The sequence below is a fragment of the Oncorhynchus keta genome, chromosome 17, assembly GCF_023373465.1.
Source record: "Oncorhynchus keta strain PuntledgeMale-10-30-2019 chromosome 17, Oket_V2, whole genome shotgun sequence".
Taxonomy (NCBI): domain Eukaryota; kingdom Metazoa; phylum Chordata; class Actinopteri; order Salmoniformes; family Salmonidae; genus Oncorhynchus; species Oncorhynchus keta.
This window is the reverse complement of record NC_068437.1, coordinates 9632205-9657398: the sequence shown is the minus strand read 5'-3', so window position 1 is coordinate 9657398 and position 25194 is coordinate 9632205. Positions and strand designations below refer to the sequence as shown.

The 25194-nt window shown below is 45.5% G+C and overlaps 1 protein-coding gene across 11 annotated transcripts in view; it reads right to left on the bottom strand.

The window, feature by feature from the left end:
• Positions 1-25194, bottom strand: part of myo9ab (myosin IXAb) — a 229007-nt gene that overhangs the window by 155284 nt on the left and 48529 nt on the right. For 9 of the 11 annotated variants that reach the window (XM_052465404.1, XM_052465407.1, XM_052465406.1 and 6 more), the window contains exons 1-2: positions 14349-15239; positions 4758-5766 (exon numbers count right to left, since the gene is read on the bottom strand). In XM_052465404.1, coding sequence (XP_052321364.1) covers positions 4758-5766; positions 14349-14374 — 1035 coding nt within the window. In that variant the 5' untranslated portion in view covers positions 14375-15239. Of the gene's footprint in view, positions 1-4757; positions 5767-14348; positions 15240-25194 lie in introns of those variants that run through there. The other 2 variants (XM_052465410.1, XM_052465411.1) reach the window with 1 other exon arrangement.

The following is a 25194-nucleotide window of genomic DNA, read 5'->3' as shown; positions in this document are numbered from 1 at the left end:
CTGTCCGTCGCTCTGGGCCTGGTTAAGAGGTGATATCTGGCGGTGGACTCAGTTGCTTCTACCACCACCACGACCATACTATTAGGCCTATTACTACTCCGTAGGCAGGCACGTCTGCTGGAACACCACGAGAACAAAGCAGGCTACAATCTGTCCCCTAGAGCCCAAGCGGAAGAACCCCAGATTCAGTCCATCAGCCACCAGATACACAGCCCACAGCTAAGGTCAGCGTGTTAGCTTATTCAGACTGGGAAGGGTTTGTGGTTGGCCAACACAGTATGAAGAAAGAGTTGGGCAGCCATTTAGATTGTTTTCCCCTCATCTTTAAAAAAATAAAAAATAAACTTTGAAACATTAGGGTGTCATTGGAAGGTTCCGGGGGCATATAGATACCGACGGTGTTTTGACGAGTCAAGGGTCCGTGTAAAAATGAGGCAGCGAGATGCATAAATCTTGGGAACGTCGGGTGATTTGCATGAGGAGATTGCCCCGCGTTGGGTACATTGAGCACTTTCCTTCAAGGGCGAGCCTGACCAATTAGCGTGGTCTGATCCCAACTAGATTCGACCTCCTGAAGTAGGGTCTGTCTGAAGTAGAGATGAGCTGGTTGTCACCCTGGGGAGTCCTTCCAGGAGAGCTAAGCGAATGCTAACTGATACTGGATCCCTACTATAGTCTATCGGCTGTCTGCATACCGTCTGTATAGAGGGCAACTTCAAAATCGTAGCCAGGCTACATGATAGGAACAATACCACATCTGCAGCGCAGTTCTCAGTCAAACAGTGCCATCTTGGAGGGCTCAAATCAATGTCGGGATATACCTTTAGTCTCCTAGAAATAATCAGGGACAGGAAACTATCGATGAAATGAATACTATTGAATGCTTGCAAAATGTCATACAGTTAGTCTCAGAGAGGGGTCTTTCTCCTTCAAGAGATGGCGATTAAACAGGCAGAGGTGTAGGGGCGGTATTTGGGGCCTGTGGCAAACATTTCTTGTTTGAGTCACCTGACTGATTAGAAAAACATTGTATGACATTTGCCACACTTCTTTCCCATCATCCCACAGTGTTCCTGTCAGCACAATATTGATGCACCCTGTGCCGTCATGCCTCTGTCATTGGTGCTCTGAACGCAGGTCAGATTACGCACGGCTGCAGTTACTGGTCTCTACGGTGACACATTAAACGTTTTTTTTTTTTTATGGTAAGTAATGATTACTGGGACATTTGGGGTGAAGCGAGCTGTTAGATGATACTGCTGGCATGATGTCATGCTGTCGGTCATGGCGATGGTGCGTTGGTGGAGAAGAGTAGACTGGAGATTGCGGTTTTAGTTGTTTTTGGAGTGCAGGCTATGGTGCCCTTCACCGATAAGCAAAGTCAATCACAGTGAGTTAGTGTCTCTAGTCTACCGCTATGGTTTACCCACAGCAAGGGTGTAAAACAGATTCAGGCCATGGTTACAAACGTGTGTGTGTGGTGTGTGCGCACGTCTGAATCTCTGCTCTGTTTTTCCTGGAAACTAGAGCAGCCAGCATTCCCACAGATAAGATAAAGATGACTAACTTGGCATCAACCTGAGGTGCAGTTAACCCACACTACACGGTAACAGAATGTGATGCGCGCGTGTGTGGGGGGGGGTACGCTGCACTGCAGGACATGAGGGAAGAGAGCGAGAGGAGGGCAGGCTGCTCTCACCAGGGTGTCCATGTGCTGGAATGAAGACCAGAGGCGTATTGTTCTCTCAGGAGTGAAATGGCAGCAGATTTTTTTGCCTCCGCAGCAGAAGCGCAAGCGTCAGGTCAAGGCAACATCAAAAGGCACAGTGTGTGTACATACGCAGTGAAGTGTATGTGTGCCTTCATCTGTGCATGTATGCGTGGATACAAACGCGTGCGCGCGCGCCTGAATCTCTGTTCCGTTTTTCCTAGAAGCCAGAGTAGCCAGCATTCCCACAGATAGTCATCTTTATCTTAACTTGGATACATGCTTATGTACGTTACATGAGAAGACGAGTACAGGAGGAGCCATAGCAAGCGCCATAGCAAGCGCCACAGCAAGCGCCACAGCAAGCGCCACCGGGCAACATGAGTTGCTAGCATCCAGCTAACAGAGAAACACTTGCCGCTCTCCCCAAACTCCCACAACCGACCAACGGCAGTGGCCGATAAGCAATCTCACAGGGCAAACAATTCAATGTTAGCCCAGGCCACTTGATAAGCCACTTCAACAATGCACCACCAGCAGCTAGATTAACTAGACCTGTCTGAGCATCTGACCGAGGCAAACGGGTCTGTAATTGGCATGAGTATACTGGAGAAGAAGAGTCAGTCTAGTAGTTCCGCTTATACAGCTCTGATTGCAAATCGGTGACATTTTTTACCACAAACTGCTCGACACCGGTCCAGCTCAGCGGGACAAAGAATGTCAGGCCTCAAAGTATTCACAGTTAGCTATTGATACCTCCTGGAATAGGGAGGGGAAGTTGCCCCTAGACGCTGATATTGAATCAGTTTTGCATTTCCCCCACTGGTGGTTAAGATTAGGATTGGTGGAGGGGAAGCTGATCCTAGATCTGTACCTTGGGGAAACTTCCGACCAGAGCGATACATTCTCCATCTGATACCGCTGCTACTCATATCAAAGAGAGACTGGGATGTTCAGCTGGTTAAGAGAAAAAAATTGCATGTCATTACTATCGACTTCAAGGTATTTATTCAAGGTCTGTTATCTTCTGCTTATAGACTAGGAAGTAGGATACCAACAGCCTACAAAAGCATACTGTAGAAAACTAAAAAACAGAAGAACTGCCACATTGGAATTGAGAGCCGGACAGGTGTTCAGATTCATCCATGTCAAGTATCTACACCTAGTAACTGGTTCACGCTGACATATTACTTGCCTGGAGGATATCAGAACTGGTGAATAAGCCTTAGCTCATAACTCTGTTGTTTTCCAACACAAGATTCAAAGTTCAAAGCCCTTTTAAATGATAAAAAAAAGGTAAATGTCTCTCTATTCTCTTTCAACGGAAGACTCAAATAAGGTCTTACAAAAATATGTATTTATGATTTCCTGAGGACTACCGGCCCCCTTATCCCTAACTAACCAGATCCGAGGCCTGCTTTGCAGCATTGGGTCCACATGTGAGGCACATGGTGAGTGTGCACATTCTACCATGACCCCGCTGTATGTGCAGCAGTGTTCTTGTGTCGTGACTCGTGGCAGACAAAATGGCCGCTGGAAAACAACAAACTCGACAAAGAGGCTCCTGTTGCAGCCAATCACTTTGTAACGAGCACTGAAAGGCAGTCACAAATCAGACTTGAGTCAAATTAGTGCCCTTTAGTAGTCCTTGGCTTTTTTTATACATCAAAATGTAAATGCATAAATCGACTCCTAATCCCATCTTGATTAGGCCATGCTGCGTTAAGGTTTTCTGAAGAGCTATAAAAATGTCCAAGCACGGTTTCTAGGTCAATAACGTATATAAGCATCAGCTCATATGTTCTGATAGCAGATAAATATAGGTTCCGCATGTCGAGGCATTCCAATCTCTATTTAAAACATGTCTATAATCCACTGTGACATGCTTCGTCTCATGGCTAAATACACACGGCTGCTAGTGAAATAACATATTATACTGGGCTTTCATGTCGCACTTCCTCCCGGTAACCATGACCTATAATTCACAACACATAGTTCCGCGTTTGTACTTCTGTATGTAGCACAGTGAGCACCACCCCCACCACCACCACCACTTCCCTATGTCTTACTGTCACAGCAAGCTGTCAATCATTTGTCTCATTTACAGTTACGCTGGACAGCATATACTCTACGACTTCTAAAATCTTAACTTGGGACGTGCTCACGTTTCCAGATTTTCTTTCACTCAACCCCAGGATGTGGGCGCTCACGTGATACACAATGATTCTCTCGCTGATCCTGCCCTGCATTTGGTACGTCAGGTCAGGTCACAGTTGTAAATGAGAACTTGTTCTCAACTGGCCTACCTGGTTAAATAAAAGGTGACATAAATATAATTAAACAAATAGGTCGCAGCTTCACCAATCTGTCTTCCATCACCTCGGCCCACATGGCACGTGTTGTTGCTGCTTTCCTCTTCGCCATCATTGTTTTGGTCTTGCTGAGTGCTCATTGCATATTGGCAGTAGTCCTTGCCCAATCGCATCGTAGCACTGCTCATACTACAAGATGCACAACCAGCATTTCTGAAATGTCCTAAAACTATTTTTTATTTTGATTAAAAATCGGGACATCCGACAGGGGTCTGGAGAACTGAACAGCCATTATCGGTGTGTCCATGATCCACTCAAACATGAGTCCCAACATACTGATCCTAGCCAAAGTTCATAGGATTTCACCCCGATCGTGAAAATTCATCTGGGACGGCAAAAACATGGGTGGCGAAATCATGAAGTGTATACCTGGCATTAATTCAAGTAACAAGGAAGAGGGTATCACGACATGAGGCCAAGGATGGGATAAAGAAGGACGAGACAGTAAGACATGAGAATTTAGGCTAAAGTCGCGACCGCTAATTTATCCTCACTTTCATATGATATGTAGCCCCTCCACCTGCCTTTCTACCACCACCCAGTCAGCAGCCATGACCTGTATTTCACAAAACATCGATCACATTCGCACTTGTGTATGTAGAGTTGGAGCCTCTCCCCCACACACAAACACAATATTAAAACCCCACAACCAGTCAACAAATCAATCAAGTCCTTACCTCTAACACAGGCCCCGCCCCCAGGATGATCTGCTCCACCCCGCTGGCAAATCCCTTCTGGCTGAGGGCGGTCAGGTGATGAATCAGGAAGTTGGTGCTCTGGGTCTTCCCCGAGCCGCTCTCGCCGGATATGACGATGCACTGGTTCCTCCGCCGCTGCAGCATGGCGTGGTACGCCACGTCTGCCACCGCGTAGATGTGCGGCTCCAGCTTGCCCAGCGCATGGTTGTCGTACATCTTGACATACTTGGGGTTGTAGATGGGTAGGAACTGGAAAGGGTTAATGACGATGAGGATGGAGCCGACGTAGGTGTAGATCTTCTCCTGGCGGAAGCGCGCGCGCAGGCTCTCCAGCAGGGCGCGCTCCGTCAGCTCGGGGAGAGCGCACAGGTCGGACGGGTGCTCGCCCCCTGCGGGCTGGGGCAGGAAACCCCGTTCCACCATGCGGCGGCGCTCCTCGGTCACAAGCAGCCACATCTGGAGACTCCCCCCATAATAGATGGAGCCGTCCAGGTTCTTCTCGCGGAGCAGGAAGCGGTAGTCCTCGCCACTGCCCAGGCCGCAGCGGTTCTCCAGGGCATTGCGGGGCCACAGCATCATCCGCTGGACAGGGCAGTCGCTGGGGTTAAGTATCCACTCCTCCCCGCCGAACTCCTTCACCTCGGCTAACACGTAGCATTTGGTGCCGTCCAGGCTCAGGCGATCCAGCAGATGATCGATGGCCTCGGCAGCCGTGGTGCTTTTGCGGGCGCCCACGGGGCAGTAGATGGTTCCCTCGGCCAGGGTGCCCGGGTAGACGCGCAGGGTGAACTCCTGGTCCTCCAGGCGCCGCCGCATGCTGCCGCTAGCCGTGTTAGCCGCCACATTGGCGTTAGCGTTGGTGCTAGCATAGCCGCAGCCGGCATCTTGAAGGCTCATACTGGAGCAGCAGGTCCCATCAGCGCTGGCTGCCGCTGCTGCTGCTGGGAGTTCTTCTCTGGGCCCGGGGGACTGGCTCAGGACATTCCAGCTGAGAAGAGAAGAAAAAAATATATATAAATACATATAGGAAAGAAGAGAGAAAAGTTAGAGGCAGATGAACAACATGAGGGGAGAGGTTACAGATTGTACTTTTTATGTGTCACGGGCTTTGTGTGTGTCATATTCAAAATAACTGCTATCTTGTTCTAGAGAAAGTCACAAAACAGAGAGCAAAACCAAGTAACGCCTTATAAAAAATGCAAAAAACTCCAGACAGTACGAGTGTTACAAATTTCTAAGCCACTGGGCCCTTGTTTATCTGAGCCATGGACCGTGTGTGTGCTAATCCCAGTGTCCGTGTGCCAAGATTAACAGCTGCCAGCGTCCACACAGAAGTGTCTCTAATGAGAATACAATGGCTTAATTCACCACTTCCCTGTTGATACTGGATAGACCGAGTGCTCTCCACGGGCCACCATTCACCACAAAGAACACTGTACAAGTACAGAGACTAAGCTAAGCTTAGCGACTAGCATGTCAAAAGAAAATATTCTAACTCCACAAGCTAAGGCGACAGAGACCAACGTCAAAAACAATTGCTGACAACGACGGTCATTTATGTATCCAATTGATTTAACCAGGTGAGTCCTATCGAGACATCTCTCATCAATGGAGCCAACATTTAGGCAAAATACTATGCAAGACTTGTGGCAAATTATTCCCTTAAATTAAATATGAGAGATGAAGAATTTGGACTGAGGGCGTTAGTTTCGATCAGATTCGCTTTATCTTCATCACACGGTTGATTAGCTGAGGGCATTTCCATGTAAAAGGATCCATGAGCGCCAACATGTGAAGTTTATAGGAGCATGTCGAATTAGGTGCCAAGTGAAAGCGAACAGTCTGTGTTTTTTTAAATGAAGGCATATATAAAATGTTCAACCATTTTCCATCCTAAAAATTAGGAACACGCAAAGACTAGTCTTTCTAGTCAAACAGATGGAAAAGGGGTTAAGACAACATCTACCAGGAAAAGTCTTAAATGAAATGAGAAATACATCTAAAAAAAACACAATAATGTTGAAGACCCCAACCAACACTTATATTAATTCTGCATTTTTTAAGAAACATGGCCTTGTATATCCGTTACTAAAACCACACATATCTTTTCTCTCCCTCACGAGGAGGGAGGATAATTCAAGTCAATAGAAGTAAAAAGTAAAGGTACACCGACCAATTAGGCACAGTAATTTTACTGAAAACAATTTTATTTAGGAATTATGAAGTGCTTAAAACTCCTAATTCTGATCCCTTGCCACACAAAAACAAGAAATTCGAAAGGACAGGCATCGGACTATCAGAACAAACTCAAAAAGGTTCATGGTTTCATGCTAACAACATTAGGCCTCAAAGCAACAACTACGAAGCAGTACAGCGTGTTTCCAGGAACTACCATTTCTATTTACAGGTGTAGGTTTTCATTCGGCTGAGGGAAATGAGCGTGTCATTTGTACATGGAAATATCCTCAGGGGAGAGAGATCTAATCTGCTTTTCTTTAGATTGAGCCTCAAAGGTAGAGTGGATGTCATAACTACTAAGCCCCTCTCCGCATTAGCTCATGTCTTTCTACGGTATGGATTCTCTCACAGCCTCTTTTGTCTCTTCGTTTTAGCCTCCCCTTCCCCCTCTTTTCTCGCTCTGCAATTGCCTCCTGCAGTTGGCAGCAGGCCAGCTGCTCTCTCAGGTGCCTGTCCGTCTGACTGTCTGTCCATCTCATCTGTGCTGCTGTGTCTCCATTGTCTGGAGAGATCTGCGTCTGCAGCTTCACGGGTCGCCTCTCTTTATCACACAGACAGGAAGAGAGAGCGAAAGTGAGCGGGAGATTAACAGAGACAACATGAGAGAGGGAGATACACAGGGAGGAGGGTAGAATGAGTGAGTTGCAGAGGAGAGAAATGGAAAGTGATAGAGTGAGAGAGAGAGAGAACGCGAGAGAGAGAGACAGAGAGAGACATGACAGGGATACAAAATTGGCGCGGGGCTAGAACAGTCTGCAGCCCCCGGCCTCACCTCTGAAGTCAAACGTCTACCGTTTGCTGATGATCTGGTGCTTCTGTCACCAAACAAGGAGGACCTACAGCAGTACCTAGATCTTCTGCACAGATTCTGCCAGACCTGGGCCCTGACAGGAAATATCAGTAAGACCAAAATAATGGTGCTCCAAAAAAGGTCCTGTCGCCAGGACCACAAATTCCATCTAGATATTGCTGCCCTAAAGCACACAAAAAAAAAACGATACATACCTTGGCCTAAACATCAGCGGCACAGGTAACTTTCACAAAGATGTGAACGATCTGAGAGACAAGGCAAGAAGGGCATTCTATGCCATCAAAAGGAACACAGAATTCGGCATGCGAATTAGGATCTGGCTAAAAATACTTGAATTAGTTATAGGTTGCGAGGTCTGAGGTCCGCTCACCAACCAAGAATTCACAAAAAAAAAAAATTGGGGACAAACACCAAATTGAGACTGCACGACTGCGTGGCCACGCACGTCTCCAACTCAATCATCAAGTTTGCGGACGACACAACAGTGGTAGGCTTGATTACCAACAACAACGAGACGGCCTACAGGGAGGAGGTGAGGGCCCTCGGAGTGTGGTGTCAGGAAAATAACCTCACACTCAACGTCAACAAAACTAAGGAGATGATTGTGGACTTCAGGAAACAGCAGAGGGAACACCCCCCTATCCACATCGATGGAACAGTAGTGGAGAGGGTAGCAAGTTTTAAGTTCCTCGGCATACACATCACAGACAAACTGAATTGGTCCACTCACACTGACAGCGTCGTGAAGAAGGCGCAGCAGCGCCTCTTTAACCTCAGGAGTCTGAAGAAATTTGGCTTGTCACCAAAAGCACTCACAAACTTCTACAGATGCACAATCGAGAGCATCCTGGCGGGCTGTATCACCGCCAGGTACGGCAACTGCTCCGCCCTCAACCGTAAGGCTCTCCAGAGGGTAGTGAGGTCTGCACAACGCATCACCGGGGGCAAACTACCTGCCCTCCAGGACACCTACACCACCCGATGTTACAGGAAGGCCATAAAGATCATCAAGGACATCAACCACCCGAGCCACTGCCTGTTCACCCCGCTATCATCCAGAAGGCGAGGTCAGTACAGGTGCATCAAAGCTGGGACCGAGAGACTGAAAAACAGCTTCTATCTCAAGGCCATCAGACTGTTAAACAGCCACCACTAACATTGAGTGGCTGCTGCTAACACACTGTCATTGACACTGACCCAACTCCAGCCACTTTAATAATGGGAATTGATGGGAAATGATGTAAATATATCACTAGCCACTTCAAACAATGCTACCTTATATAATGTTACTTACCCTACATTATTCATCTCATATGCATACGTATATACTGTACTCTATATCATCGACTGCATCCTTATTCAAAAATATCCTCTGTGTACAGCGTAAAACACCAAATAATGCATGCAGAGCAGAATTAGGCCGATACCCGCTAATTAACAAAATCCAGAAAAGAGCCGTTAAATTCTACAACCACCTAAAAGGAAGTGATTCCCAAACCTTCCACAACAAAGCCATCACCTACAGAGAGATGCACCTGGAGAAGAGTCCCATAAGCAAGCTGGTCCTGGGACCCCACAGAGCCTCAGAACAGCAACACAATTAGAATCAACCAAATCATGAGAAAACAAAAATAATTACTTGACAAATTGGAAAGAATTCACAAAAAACAGAGCAAACTAGAATGTTATTTGGCCGTAAACAGAGACAGAATACTTGACCACTGTGACTGACCCAAACTTAAGGAAAGCTTTGACTATGTACAGACTCAGTGAGCATAGCCTTGCTATTGAGAAAGGCCCGTCGAAAGCAGACCTGGCTCTCAAGAGAAGAGGCTATGTGCACACTGTCCACAAAATGAGGTGGAAACTGAGCTGCACTCCCTAACCTCCTGCCAAATGTATGACCATATTAGAGACACATACTTCCCTCAGATTACACAGATCCACAAATTATTCGAAAACAAACCCAATTTTGATAAACTCCCATATCTACTGGGTGAAATATGACCTGTTGCCACAAGAAAAGGGTAACCAGTGAAGAACAAACACCATTGTAAATACAACCCATATTTATGTTTATTTATTTGTACTTTTTGTACTTTAACCATTTTGCACATCGTTACAACACTGTATATATACATAATATGACATTTGTAATGTCTTAATTCTTTTGGAACTTCTGTGGGTGTAATGTTTACTGTTCATTTTTATTGTTTATTTCACTTTTGTTTATGATCTACTTCACTTGCTTTGGAAATGTTAACATATGTTCCCCATGCCAAAAAAGCCCCTAGAATTGAATTGAAACAGAGTGAGGAGATGTAAAGAAGACCACTTCAGCACAGCATCATAAAAACATATTCCGTCTGCTCGCCTCAGGGGCCTGTTGCACGCTGCAGTCTCCCGAGAGAGACAACAGGGAGAAAGAGAGGCCCCCTAGAGAGACACACTGACAGCCTGCCATTCTGTTGTTGGTTCGTTAAAAAAATAAATGTCTGGTTTGCCTTTCGCACGGCGCTCCTCAAGCTACGTCACGACGTCCATCTACTGTGCAGTAACATGGGAGGCCCTGTCAAGAGCCTCCATCAACCCTGCTCAGTGAGTCATTACTGGGGCTAAGTGAGTTGTGACTGTTGCCAACACGTCCAGTTGTCTCTGAGCTAGTAGGAGAACCCGTCACTGGGGATAGAGATTTGTCAATGAGGATGGATAGCAAAGGGGGAGAGGGGGAGAGAGAGCATGCAGCTGGTTCCTGATAAACAACTGGAGTATACCACTCATATCTCTGTCCTCGTCTAAGCATAGTGTTTCATTGTTCAGGCATACGTCACAATTACTCAGAAGTTATTTCATTTTTTCTGTACCCCTTTTTCTACCCAATTTCGTGGTATCCAATTGGTAGTTACAGCCTTGTCTCATTGCTGCATCTCCCGTATGGACTCGGGAGAGGTGAAGGTCGAGAGCCGTGCGTCCTCCGAAACACGACCCAACCAAGCCGCACTGCTTCTTGACAGAATGCCGCTTAACGTGGAAGCCAGCCGCACCAATGTGTCGGAGGAAACACAGTACACCTGGCCCGTCTCAAGAGTCGCTAGTGCACGATTGGACAAGGACATCCCTGCCGGACAAACCCTTCCCTATCGACTCTGGGCCAATTGTGCGCCGCCCCATGGGTCTAGCCGTCACGGCCGGCTGCGACACAGCTTGGATTCGAACCCAGAATCTCTAGTGGCACAGCTAGTACTGCGATGCAGTGCCTTAGACCGCTGCTCCACTCAGGAGGCTACTCTGAAGTTGTAAATGCTAGCTTGGATGAGAAGTGTAGTTAGGTGAGCATATAGCCTCATGCAAAATGTGATGAGATTGTGCTGTAACAAAAAAAATAAAGAAAACAAAATACCCATGCAAAGATCAATCCTGCAGCAAAGAAAAAAATGAAAATCTGTCAATTGAGTCACACACCTAAACTTGGCTCCTGGGTGCACTGAAATTAGATTACACTGACCCCAGCCAACCTAGCGGCCCACCCTCAGAGAGTGGGGGAACAGAAAATCATGGGACTCCACATATGACAGTAAACCACACCACTCTAGCCTGGAGACTGGAGAGAGGTTGGCCTGACTTTTCCTGCCTACAGGAGCCACAGCATGGGCGGATAGAGAGACAGTCAGTCCGACACTGGGGACTGAATAGACCCGGATACGATAAGACTGGGAGGCTGGTGGGCCTTGAGAAAAACAGGCAGCAGTCACCAGAGCCAACAGAAAGATGTCTGGACAGTAGGCAGGCTCGTGGTTGATGGATGGACCGAAAGGTCAGAGGTCAGGGTAAGGAGCCACGGGGGCATACCAGCTCAGGCCCCGACAGGCTCCCAATGCAGATAACACGGTTGATAGCGCCTAGCTCACCACTGTTTGGGATTTACTCCATTTACTGTCAGGCACCTCTGTAGCCAGCTCTGTGCAGTGGAGGTGAGGTCACTCCAGCCTGGAGTGCTGGTGCTGGACAGGTGGTGGTCCAACCCAAGCCTGAGGGACAGCGAAAGCTGCACGGTGACAAAGACCTTGTCAAGGAGATTGAAGCTTCCACCCCCAAGCTATAAGACTGCTCAATAGTTAACCAATCGCTATAAGATCTGACCCGTTTTGCACTGACTCTTGACTCATCACATAATGCTGTTACAGTTTATTATCTATCCTGCTGCCTAGTCACTTTACCCCTACCTACATGTACATATCTACCTCGCACCCCTGCACATCGACTATGTACCAGTACCCCGTGTATATGGCCACGTTATCATTACTCATTGTGTATTTATTCCTTGTGTAATTATTACTCTATTTTTTGTTCTTCTCTCTGCATTGTTGGAAAGGGCCATAAGTAAGCACATGTCACTGTTAGTCTACACCTGTTGTTTACGAAGCATGTGACAAATAACGTTCCATTTGATTCGGAGCACGGCGCTCGCAGTTCCGACAGAGCTCAAGCCGATTACAACGACCTCACTGCTAACCCGATACAGGTAGGGGAGGAAGAGAACGAGGGGGGAGATACATTTACAAAAAAAAATGTGTTGTCTTGTTTTGTCACAGTTTCGTCAATGTAGCTGACAGTGTGGGGTAGATAACATAGAGATAACGTTGAGCCGAAGCTCTTATGTGGATGGGGGATCCCCATTGATGTGGCTGTAGGCATGAAGGCCGTGAACCGAGAGACATAAAGAAAGCTCTTAATGAAAAAAGGAGCCCATTTATCTGACAACTGACAGGGTCAGTTCACCACTAGGTCACGGGGGGGGTTCTTAGCTGTTGCTCAGGTCCTGCTTTCACAAGGAACATTGTGTGTGTGTGTGTGTGTGTGTGTGAGTGAGACAGACCGACAGAAAGAGACAGACCGACTGAAAGAGACAGACCGACAGAAAGAGACAGACCGACAGAAAGAGGCAGACCGACAGAAAGAGGCAGACCGACAGAAAGAAAGAAAGACAGAAAGAGAAAAAGAGAGACAGGAATCCCCAACCACACTTGGCTGTTACCAGAATGTCTGGCCAAAGAAAAATCCCAGATTTCAACAAACCACCAACTGAAATTCAGAGTCATCCTGCACTTCCGCCTCTCCTTCAGTAACATCAGCAAACAGCCCAGTTCAGTTTGTGTTCTCACCCATACAACGTCTGCATTCCACAGCCTCACACATCACACTACTTTTGCGCTTAGTGAAATACACTAAAAGGTTGACATTTACATTTCCTTATTGAAATGTTTGATCAAAATCCCTGACCACAGAAGATCTCACACACACTTCAATAATCTTCATGTACTTTCACGCACTCCTAAAAAATAAAAATGCTGTTTCTGATAACACGCAGACTGACATTGCCGAAAACAGATATCCTGTACTGTATTCTTCATCTAGTCTACTTGACACCAAATTGATGGATTTCCAACCCAAAACCTTTTCAACTCTCCTTTCAAACCCATTTTCAAGCAGGGGTTGGAACCAAAATGAATTTCAAATCTTTTGGTTCCGAACAGAACCATAATGTTTCTCATTCCACTATTCCGATCAGCAAAAAAAAAAGGTTTGGAACCGGTTCGAACCCCAAAAGAGTAAAATGGTTTAAATTGTTCCTTTCTGTTCCTTTTTAAACCTCTGAAATCATTTATTTTTTATTTTTTACATTTAGCATTAACATTAAAACACTTCACCAATTAGAGTGGATAGAGAAGTTTGCAAGCTATAGTTGTTAACATGCATTGGACAGACAAGTGTAGGGCACGCGATGCGACTGGAATTTTGCGAGAGAGAGTGAAGGAATCTTGGCATCTTGTGATGACATGCATTATCTGAATTAAGCCCATAGAATTATACCTACGGAGGAGCGCCTTCGAAGAAGGAACTTTGAATGTCTCAATTTCCGAGACCAGCTAGCTCGCTAACAAGCGCGTGTGTGCAGAGCGACACCAGAATGAAAACAAAAACATGTCTTACCTTTTTGTAGTTAATAAATCCAATGTGAAACGTGACAATTATAGTAACCTTAACTAGCATTGAAAAAGTGAATCCATTCTTCTCTAAATAAAAATCCCTCTCCCAAATTTCACGCATGCACAGGAAAAGAGTTTAGCTGGCAGGCAGACTGTCATAAGTGACAGAGTGAGGGCTTTGCATAGGCGCATTGTTGCATTTTTTTGTGGGTCCCCCAAAAATATATCCCAGAACCCAAAAGAACATTATTAACTGGTTGCCATGCCTTCAAAATAATGGTTCTGTTCCGGAACACTATAGATCACTGTCGTTCCCGGTTCTCATTCTGTTCCTCGAAAGATTACGTTCTTTTCCAGTTTTGTTCCCTGAACCGGTTCCAACCCAGGTTTTCAAAGAAGAACAAAGTCCTATAGCCCTTGCAAATTGCTACACTTGTCCCTTGAGTGAGGTCATACAGTACTTATCAAGATAAATCATCAAAATGATTTGGCCTTGTGATAGGCAGCAATAGACAAAGTTCCAGCTCCACTTACCCTTTGACCTGCAGGGTAACAGGCATGAGCCAACAAGAGGAAGGTGAACCCTGCAGTTATACAACCAAACCACACAGCTCAACAAGGCAAATCCTGCCGGAGTTCCACGGAGAATCGTCTCAGAGAGCAGTCTGACGTTGGTTGGGAATGAGAGCGTACTAGAATACAGCAGTGATGATATCAGCCTCAGACATTGTCGGGAGTGTGTTGGGAGTTTACGGGAAGATGACGTTCGGTTGTGCAGTTTACAGAGGTCTTTAGAGGTTAAAAAGGCCTTCAAAGACTTAGGCTTCCAGGGAATGTCCGATGGGGATGTGAGCAGGAGAGAATTCCTGAATCCATCAGACTAGCACGGTTCACAGGAACTACTGCACACACATCTTCCAGGAATTCCGTGCACGAGGAAAGAGTGCAGAGTCATTCAGAGTAGGAGAGTGTGTTTGAAGTATGCATGTGCATGCGTGTCATCTCCAAAGGAAGGACAAAGTCAAAGATTCCGTAGCTAATCTTGCTTCGTTCAGAATGTCCGCAGTGACTGGAGATCCACAGAGGATGGTCAATGAAGTGACCTTGCATTGAATCTTGAACAAACACTCCTTTGACGCAGCTCTCGACCAAGGAACTCAAGACAATAACTCCAATTTCAGCATGAGAGGAGTCAACATCCTTAACCAACTCCAGTCCAATGTAGAATGACAAAAATCCAGAAGCACAGATTGTGTACAAATGAGAGATTGCTTCAACAACAAAAAAAACACACAAAAAAGAGATCCTCACTGGTCAAAATCAGACCGCCATGAGGACATACTCATCTGCAAAACAGACACGCAGCCTTTATCCCCCCACGTCCCTCCTGCACTCCTTTTCTCTCCCTCTTTCCTTCTCTCTCTACCTCAGCCCTCTGTCCAGGGAATGACAGGGAAGTGAGCATTTGTGTGTGGGGTTTGGCAGCAGAGCTGGAGGGAAAGGGGGAGGAGAGGAAAGGGGGAGGGGATGAGAGGGAGGGAGGGAGATCTGTTGTTTCCTGAAATCTGATCGCAGCCAGAGAGAGAGAGTGAGGGAGAAAGCGTGGTGTGACTAGGAGGAAAAAGAGAGAGAGAGAAAGAGAGAGAGAGAGGGACATGGAGGAGAGATGTTATCAATGACTGAGGGTGGGTAAGACAGGGGGAACGACGGAAATTGTGTGGCACGTGTGTGTGTGTGTGTGTGGCCATCTGCTTGTGCTCTTGCAAGAGCAAAGAAATGTGCACACGTGCGTTTGTGTGCACGCTCATGTGCGCGTGTCTGCACACACGCACACTGAGCCCCAGCCCAGCCGGGTCGATAGATCTTGGGGAGTGAGTGTGTGACAAAGACATGGTGCAGAGCAACAGAGCAGCCTCCCTTCTGTGTTGCTACAGTACCACACTCCCCAGGGGATATGACATCACCCTGGCCCAGTCTGGCCCTGGCTGTGTGGCTCACTGCCTGCCCCCAATCGACAGCATGATCCACCTCCAGCCAAACAAATCACTCCCTCCCGCTCAACCACAAGACCCACACCACCACGCCTTAAAGATGAAATCCTTAATGGTGAAACTGCCACGTCTGTTTCGGATACGACAACAAAAAGTTACTGCAATCAGCAAACACAGATTTCGCAGAACAGCAGAATAGGTACCGCAATTGTTTTTAGCCCACAAAACAAAAACGACAACAAAAACATGCTGGGGGAGGAGAGTGGCGCCGTTTCCCTTATGGAAAAGCCCACTGATGTATTATATGTATTTAAGCCCCCCCTCTCTCTCCTCATCCTCCCAGTATCAGAGACTGTCTCTGTTTCTAAGGCCCAACACAGAAGCTCTCTTTCCTTCTCTGACCTCCATCCCTCGCTCTCACTCTCGTGGTCTCATAGCAGACCGCAAGCCAATCTCTTTCTCCATCTCTAGACTTGGTTCTCGTTTCTTGTCCCGTCAACCCTTAGCTTTGTTTACTCTCCAGTCTAGTCCTCCCCCTATTTATAGTGGTGGAGAGAATACAGTAACTCCCAACATGGGTCATGTATACAATTAGTTTAAATAGATTAGTTTAAAAACAGACCGTTTGGTTCCCTGACGACCATAGCCTGTGGAAAAGTGAAATGACAGTAATGATTAAGGGTCATTCCGTTTGATTTCTAGCACTTTTTGACCGCACCCCTTTTGATTTGAACAAAACATTTCATACATATTTGCCCGTGGTATAAGTGGTCAGAAAGTCACTTTTTGGAGCTGAGTGCCAAGAATATTTAGGAGGTAGCGGTGCTCCAAGTTGACCCATTTTTATGCCCCCACCCTATTTAAAGACATACACTACATGGCCAAAAGGATGTGGACACCCCATGACTTTTGAATGAGATGTTTGACGAGAAGGTGTCCACATACTTTTAGTCATGTAGTGCTACATGATCAAAGGTATGTGGACACCAGTTCATCGAACATCTCACTCTAAAATCATGGGCGTTCATATGGAGTTTGTCCCCCTCTTTGCTGCTATAACCTCCATTCTTCTGGGAAGGCTTTCAACTAGATGTTGGAACATTGCTGCAGGGACTTGCTTCCACTCAGCCACTAGAGCATTAGTGAGGTCAGGCACTGATGTTTGACAAATTAGGCATGGCTCGCAGTCTGTGTTCCAATTCATCACAAAGGTGTTCGATGGTGTTGAGGTCAGGGCTCTGTGCAGACCAGCTCAACAAACCATTTCTCTATGGACCTCCCTTTGTGCATGGGTGCATTGTCGTGCTGAAACAGGAAAGGTCCTTCCCCAAACTGTTGCCACAGAGTTGGAAGCACAGAATCATCGAGAATGTCATTGTATGCTGTAGCGTTAAGATTTCCCTTCACTGGAACTAAGGGGCCTAGCCCGAACCATGAAAAACTCAGACCATTATTCCTCCTCCGCCAAACTTTACAGTTGGCACTATGCATTTGGACAGGTAGCATTCTCCTGGCATCTGCCAAACCAGATTCGTCCGTCGGACTGCCAGATGGTGAAGTGTGTTTCAAAGAATGCGTTTCCACTGCTCCAGAGTCCAATTGTGGCGAGCTGTACACCTCTCTAGCTGACGCTTGGCATTGCACATAGTGATATTAGGCTTGTATGCAGCTGCTCGGCCATGGAAACCCATTTCATGAAGCTCCTGATTAACAGTTTTTGTGCTGACGTTGCTTCCAGAGATAGTTTGGAACTCGGTTGTGAGTGTTGCAACCGAGGACAGATGATTTTGATGCGCTACGCACTTAAAACTTTGCGGCTGAGCCGTTATTGCTCTTAGATGTTTCCACCACACAATAACAGCACTTACAGCTGACCAGGGCAGCTCTAGCAGGGCAGAAATTTGACAAACTGACTTGTTGGAAAGGTGGCATCCTATGACGGTGCCACGTTGAAAGTCACTGAGCTCTTCAGTAAGGCCATTCTATTCCTATGGAGTTGGGTGGCTGTGTGTACTCGATTTTATACACCGGTCAGCAATGGGTATGGCTGAAATAGCCAAATCCACTAATTTGTATATATAGTTTGTGAAAACATTAACATCTGACATGGATTATCTATGGAATTGTGCAGCCTGCCAAAATAACTAAGGTATTTTCTTATTTGAAAAATGATTAAAAACACCAACATCCATTTTATCTTTTTAAGAAACTCACCTATCAGCAGTAGAAAGTGAAAGGTTTAGGCGAGCTTGGGATGGTTTGGCCTGCTCCTCCGCCTAGTCCTCAAGATCCAGAGGGGTATCAATTATCATTGATAAAAGAAAAGTCCCATTAAAGTCTACAGAAATGACTACAGACCCAAATTGTATTTTTAAAAATGGTAAAAAGACACCTGGCACAGGAAAAAAAAATAACTTTACTGATTTTTTTACTGCCCAAATGAAGATGACCCAAAGTTCATTAATGACCGTACACCATCTGAATGTAACAGGAATATTATATGAGGCGGGGTGATTTTAACCGTGTGCGGGATGCAATTTTAGACAAGTCATCAACTATGTCCTCTTCCTAACATGTCGAAGGTATTAAACCACAACATTAAAAGAGATGTGTCTATGTGAACTGTGGAGATAAACATCCAGCTGAAAGAGAATATGCCAATTACGCTCACATCCACAACTCATATTCAAGAATGGACTTTTCTATTGTAAAATGTTCTTTGATTGACCATTTCTGAATGTATATATTCCTAGAATAATTACGGACCAGAGCCATTTGTCCTTTATGTTTAAGCTCAAAGATCTTATGCCAATAGCAAAAACATGGTGATTCAACACAATGTTACTTGGTGAGATATATGAGGGAAAACTCCTTATTTCAACACGCAGATAATGTGTTTTTGGAAATATATTTATGCCCCTACTTTCTTCAAAAAAAGTTTCTGTGACCAACAGATGCATATCTGTATTCCCAGTCATGTGAAAGCCATAGATTAGGGCCTAATTCATTTATTAAATTGACTGATTTCCTTATACGAACTGTAATCATTGACATTGTAGCATATTTTTATATTTTTGTTCAGTACATTTCAGAATGTTTTTTAAAAATACATATACATTTTCTGATGCAATGTGATATACCGAGGTGCCTTATTGCTATTACAAACTGGCAACCAATGTAATTAGAGCAGTAAAAATAAATGGTTGTCATACCCGTGGTATACGGTCTGATATACCACAGCTGTCAGCCAATCAGTATGCAGGGCTCGAACCACCCGTTTATAAATAGTGACATACATTTTACATAAGTAATATTAGGTTGGAATGTATTGAAAACGCATTTAATAAAAAAACATTTCACATGTATCCAATTTTTTTCTTCGGAAATGGTATTTTAAATGTAGAATTATTTTGGTATGGGGTGTGGGTATGTTTAAACTTTGTGTCGCAGTCACCAATGATGCTAATGATAACCGTGTTCTGGTAAAGATGGAAAGGCTTTCCCAAAAACATGAGCGCGACAGAAAAATCTATAACAATACAACGGTCTCTGGCTGGTGCACACTTGTATTAAAGGGTAACTACACCAACATTTTAAATTGGTTAGATTTTTTCCCCAGACCTCAAAAGTGGTCCCCTGATGTGGTTTCATCATTGTTGTGGACATAGAAAATCCAATTTAGTTGTTTTTCTATTTAAAAAGTGTGATTGAGAGTGAAAACCTGCATTTAAAAAATACAAATAAACAGAGTAAACACAATTTGGGGAAAAACTATCAGGAAAAAAATATAAAAACAGATTTTCTCGGGGCCTGCTATACACACAGCCAACATCTGGATGACACGTACAGTATACCTATTTTAATGCGATAGATCAATCTAGTATATGTACCAAATGTACATTTTAAATACTCATTAAGCTTTTCGAACGGCCTGCAGTTGCAGCGCCTCCAAAATAATGATTGACAGTGAGCATGTTGTACTAGACAAGACAGCTGAACGGCCCGAGGCTAAAGTATCTCGCATAAGTCCAACAAGTGTACACGCGGTAGTGTTCTAGAAGAGATAACATATGAACATCATAAGCCATCTGAATTAGAGGAAATTTGCTGTAAAACTGCAATATTTTCTCTGAGCCTCATGTCAAAATGAGTAGAATAGCAGGAGACTTGCTATACAACTGCACATTTTTCATTATGCCCCATGGCATAAAAACTACACATTTTTCATTATGCCCCATGGCATAAAAACTACACATTTTTCATTATGCCCCATGGCATAAAAACTGCCATTTTTTTCCTCTTTGCCACATTTACATAGGACCCCGAGAAACTGCGGTACGCGGATCTGCATTGGTTGGGAATTTTGGGAAGGTGCGCGTTCGGGCTGTGCATCCCCCACTGATGGTGCTCTCAGAGCCGTGCAGCTATGTCACAATGGGACACTGGACTATCGGGTCTGGGAACTCTGAATTACGCTTTACTCTTCCCTGCCTCCACTTCTTCCCTCTGACGTCCCTCTGTGCCCAGACAAGCCAACTCTGCCTGGGTGGAATTGACGGATCGATAAGTGCAGTAGAGTGCAGTGAAGTGAGCCATTATTGATCGGCGCTTACGAGAAGAAAATGAAAAAAATGTCATCCTCAGGGAGGGTGGATATTTGATCTCATCAGAGCTCTCCCTGAGGCTCAGTCTGACTGACGGAGCCGTTCTGATGTAGCCTGAGAACACGTCCCATCACAGGTCTCAGATCAGCCCTCTCCCTGAGGCTCAGTCTGACTGACGGAGACGTTCTGATGTAGCCTGAGAACACGTCCCATCGCAGGTCTCAGATCAGCCCTCTCCCTGAGCCCCAGTCTGACTGACGGAGCCGTTCTGATGTAGCCTGAGAACACGTCCCATCACAGGTCTCAGATCAGCCCTCTCCCTGAGCCCCAGTCTGACTGACGGAGCCATTCTGATGTAACCTGAGAACACCTTCCCATCACAGGTCTCAGATCAGCCCTCTCCCTGAGGCCTAGCCTGACGGAGCTGTAGTATACATACAGAAACACCACTTGTGCCCCGTAAGCAAAATAAGCAGGACACGAATGGGAATAAACTCACAACCCAGATCTTTCAATAATCTCTCTGGTTCACCATCTATTGTATTTAACCTTGATTTAACCAGGAGAGTCAGTGAAGAACAAATTGTTACTTACAAATGGCGCACCTACCGCCGGCCGAACCCAGAAGACGCTGGGCCAATTGTGCGCCGCCCTATGGGACTCCCAATCACGGCCGGTTGTGATACAGCCCGGATTCGAACCAGGGTCTGTAGGGACGCCTCTAGCACAGAGTGCCTTAGACCGCTGCGCCACTTAGAGCGCCCAAACAGTCTCAGACTAGATCTCAGAGCGAGCCGCTCGTGACACTCATAATGAATCTTCGACATCTGCAGAGAAACACTCAACGCAGTTTCTGCATTTCAACTCATGCCATCGGCGGTAGGTGAGAAAGGAAATGTTTCACTAAAGCTGCCAGTACAGAACTTTGGATCAACCTGCGGCCAGGAGGGTGGAAGGGAAAGGAGAAAACCATCAGCCACATGGTTCAGTGTGGACCAAAGGCAAAAAAGGTGCAAGTTTCCCACCGTTCTTCGATGCCGTTTATTATGAAGAAGCTAAACGAAAACATCATTACATTTAACGAGGTGGATTTTGTGTGTTCTAATCGAGGCGTGACGGCCTTTCACGCCCCTACGCCGTCAGATGAAAGCCCAGCTGGGACAGAGGCAAGGACACGTCGGCTCTCCCACCCACGGTCAGCCAAGCCAACAGAAACACCAGCGTGTTTTAAAAAAGGTAGCTTTACTGTAACTTCTCCACCCAAACACGAGAGGAACTTGCCACTACTTTGGGTCAGTGACGTGTGGTGAACTTCCGGGTTCCAGAGAAGCTAATATAATATAATAATAATATATAATAATATAATAATAATATATATGCCATTTAGCAGACGCTTTTATCCAAAGCGACTTACATTCATGTGTGCATACATTCTACGTATGGGTGGTCCCGGGGATCGAACCCACTACCCTGGCGTTACAAGCGCCATGCTCTACCAACTGAGCTACAGAAGAAATGCAACAATGTAGCAGATGTGACAGGTTAAAGGAAATATTCATAGCCTGTTATACATTAAAAAGTATTAGTAAGTTCGTAGTATGTGAGGATCTTAAAACATCTAAGGTTAAAAAGATGCATTCAGCATTAGTTGTTAAGAGATTGATAACATTCATATAATTGTGTTAAAGTTCAAATCTGTCAAAGGGTACGAATTGTGAGAGTAATGTGTAAATGTTATATTGATTACTTTATTTTGTGGTGCCTAAAAGTGTTAATCTGTGATCTACGAAATGCTCTTAATCTATGAGCCGGAGATCGATTGCTCTGGTCTCCACCCATATTCCTGGGGAAAATCGCGGTCTTCTCTCATTGAACTAAAAGTTGGATTGAGAATACAACACCGTATCACTCTCGTGATTATTTCTCCCCTGTTTTCAGGGGCGTAACACATTACATTCATTGACTTTGGGCAACCGCCTTCAAAAATAAAAGTGGATGCTGTTATTAAGGCACAGTTACGATAAAACAAAACAATCCTGTAAAAACAGTCATTTCAACAAAATGGCAAGACACATCGCAGGCATGGAGACAATTATATTTCTCCATCAGTTTCCTGCTTGTAAAACATGTGTCCGGTATGGTATCATTCCCTGATTTTGGTCCCATACTCAGCCTATAATCAATAGGCTGAGTATGGGACCCCATTTGTTTAGTTTTGACCCAATGCAGCCCCGAGCTGAGAAATACCTTTGGACGGACAGCTGCTCATACACAAATTGTATGCTAGAATTAATGACCAGACCATTTGGAGAGTTCAAAGGGAAGCAAATCTGGCCATAATAACAGACACCTCACAGTGTTGGACAGAGCAGAATCAAACATGTCCCGACCAGCAGGAGTGTGTGGTGTGTGTGTGTGGTGCCGGGGTTAGTTACTTGACATTGGCTCTGCGGATAGTGTTGAAACACTAGTTACTTGACATTGGCTCTGCGGATAGTAACATAGCTTGAGAAGGACGGAGTTCTGAATGTCCACCCATGAAAACAACACATCATTCACATGTGCACTACATAAATAGTAGACAGCACTTCAGACAATGTACCCTCCATTCTCTTCGAAGGTTGACTATGCTGGTCTCTGCAGACAGAATAGTTCCACATCAACCAACCTTCCTTGGTTATGGATGGACAAAAGCAGGTCAGCATCTGAACTAATGCCTGTGAGTGGAAAAGCAGGTTTGACTTTTGTCCTATAGTCTTGTCACTGAGATGAAGTCATTGGCTCTGAGAAGAAAAGGCTATTGCTGCAAATACGGCTAGAGCGCCTCAATAAACAGTGGTCTCAAACAACATTGGGCACTGTACAGAGGAAAAACAAGCAAAACAACCATCCTGTCCACAAGAATTACCCGCAGTGTGCCCTTCCAAGGCATGGAATTTGACAGTCAGCAGAGGGATGTGAAATTACGTGTTTGTCCCTACATTTCGGGCAGTTTAACTGCAGAGCGAACACGCAACGAAATCCGAAGTGACATCCACTCAGACCAGGGTTTGCGTTAGGAAAATGTGGCGCCAGACAACGTGACCAAAAAGATCTAAATTGACCAGCCATTTGAGAAATGTATGTCATGATGCATCATAACAGAAGTGACATTTCTATTATGGCAACGCATCTTAACAGAACATGCAACTCTTGTAATGAAGCAGCCAACAAAACTTTTTATTTTTTATTTTAAACATTTGCTAAAATATAATTCCCGGGGAAACACCATTCTAAACAGAGCACCTGGACAATGAAAGAAAGTTGATATGAAAACCAATAGAACAGGAGAGAAATCGCATAGCAGTGGGTCCAATAGGGAATGTAACGGGAAATAAAAATTGGACATAATTGTGTAATTTCTCCCGTCTACACATACGGCACCAGTCAAAAGTGTGTGGGCTTTGTCTTACGCTTCAGACTCCATGGGAGGAAGAACATAAGGGAGGAAGGACATAAGGAAGGGTGGACATCACAGAAGGAAGGAGAGCGAGTCAGCATGCAGCAGGACATATGCGAAAGCTCATGCCACTGCCTTGACGAGAAGCGGTAGACAGCATAGCGCAGGCCAAAGCCATCTTTGGTTGATTTGAATCACGACGCGAGGCAGGGCAACAATGGGTTTCCAAGTACGGCTTTTCAGATGAGAGGGGTGGGTGTAACGCTATTTTTTTTCTCTGTGGTCAGCAAAGGTGGAGTGAAGAGGGTTCGGAGGGTATCGGACCATGCCCCTCTTACACTGAAATGGACCCCCGAGGACATTCCACTTAGCAAAACCTCTTGCACAAGAGAAACATCCATTGTTGCCCCATGAGCCACTGCACACACCAACTGATCCAACCGTTTAACGCATACAAATTACACTCTACTTACAGACGCATTTCCAGTGGCATTCCATATAGGCTGTGTTATGTACGGTGGGAGCACTGCATCTAGCAAACGCAAACCAAGTCTAAAGTCACGACTTGTTATCCACCCTTCCCATGAGGGTGGGGCCAGTGGTTTGTGTTTGTAAAAAGGGGGGAGCCTCAAAAAACTGTGATATAACAGAAATATGAGGGACGGGGCGTCAAGACTCCATCAGGCCCTGTTTATGGCCTTGTAAACATGGGGTAAATATCCGGGCCTTGACCTCTCTACGCACCAAAAGAGCCCAGTGCTCAGGGTGACACCGCTGACTCCTTCGGCTTTGGGCTCGTTCATTATACACAAAGGATTTTACAGGATGGAAACGCTAGGTTTTAGAAGTTGTTGACAGGTCAGGGTATGATTCACTTTTGGGAGAAGCAGGGAAGATAAAAAAAAGGCATCCCATTCAGGTCTGGATTGTTTTTCTGTAGCTGACCCTACATGAGACAGTGCTGCATTTGAGATTTGGGTCTGGGCTCGTATCCACAAAAGCATCGCAGAAAAGGTCCTATAAAAGTAGGAGTGAAATGTCTCTTCTCAGCACTTACGAGCTATTTTCTACTCTTAGACGCTTTGTGGAATTGGGCCCAGGTCTAGTCTGACCTATTAACTCAGTTCCCTCTTTCCCCCCCATCTCTAATACACACCCAAAATGTACAGACACAAAGAACACAGTGTGTTAAGGAAATATCTCCAAAGTCATTGTGTACTAAGGCTCCACTATTCCCTTTTGGTCACCTTCCCATATCCCCCAGAACAATAACTCCGGTAGGGGAAGAGGAAGATCGATTCAGAGCCCTCCTCTTTCTAGTACGGCGTGACACAGTCAAACCTCTC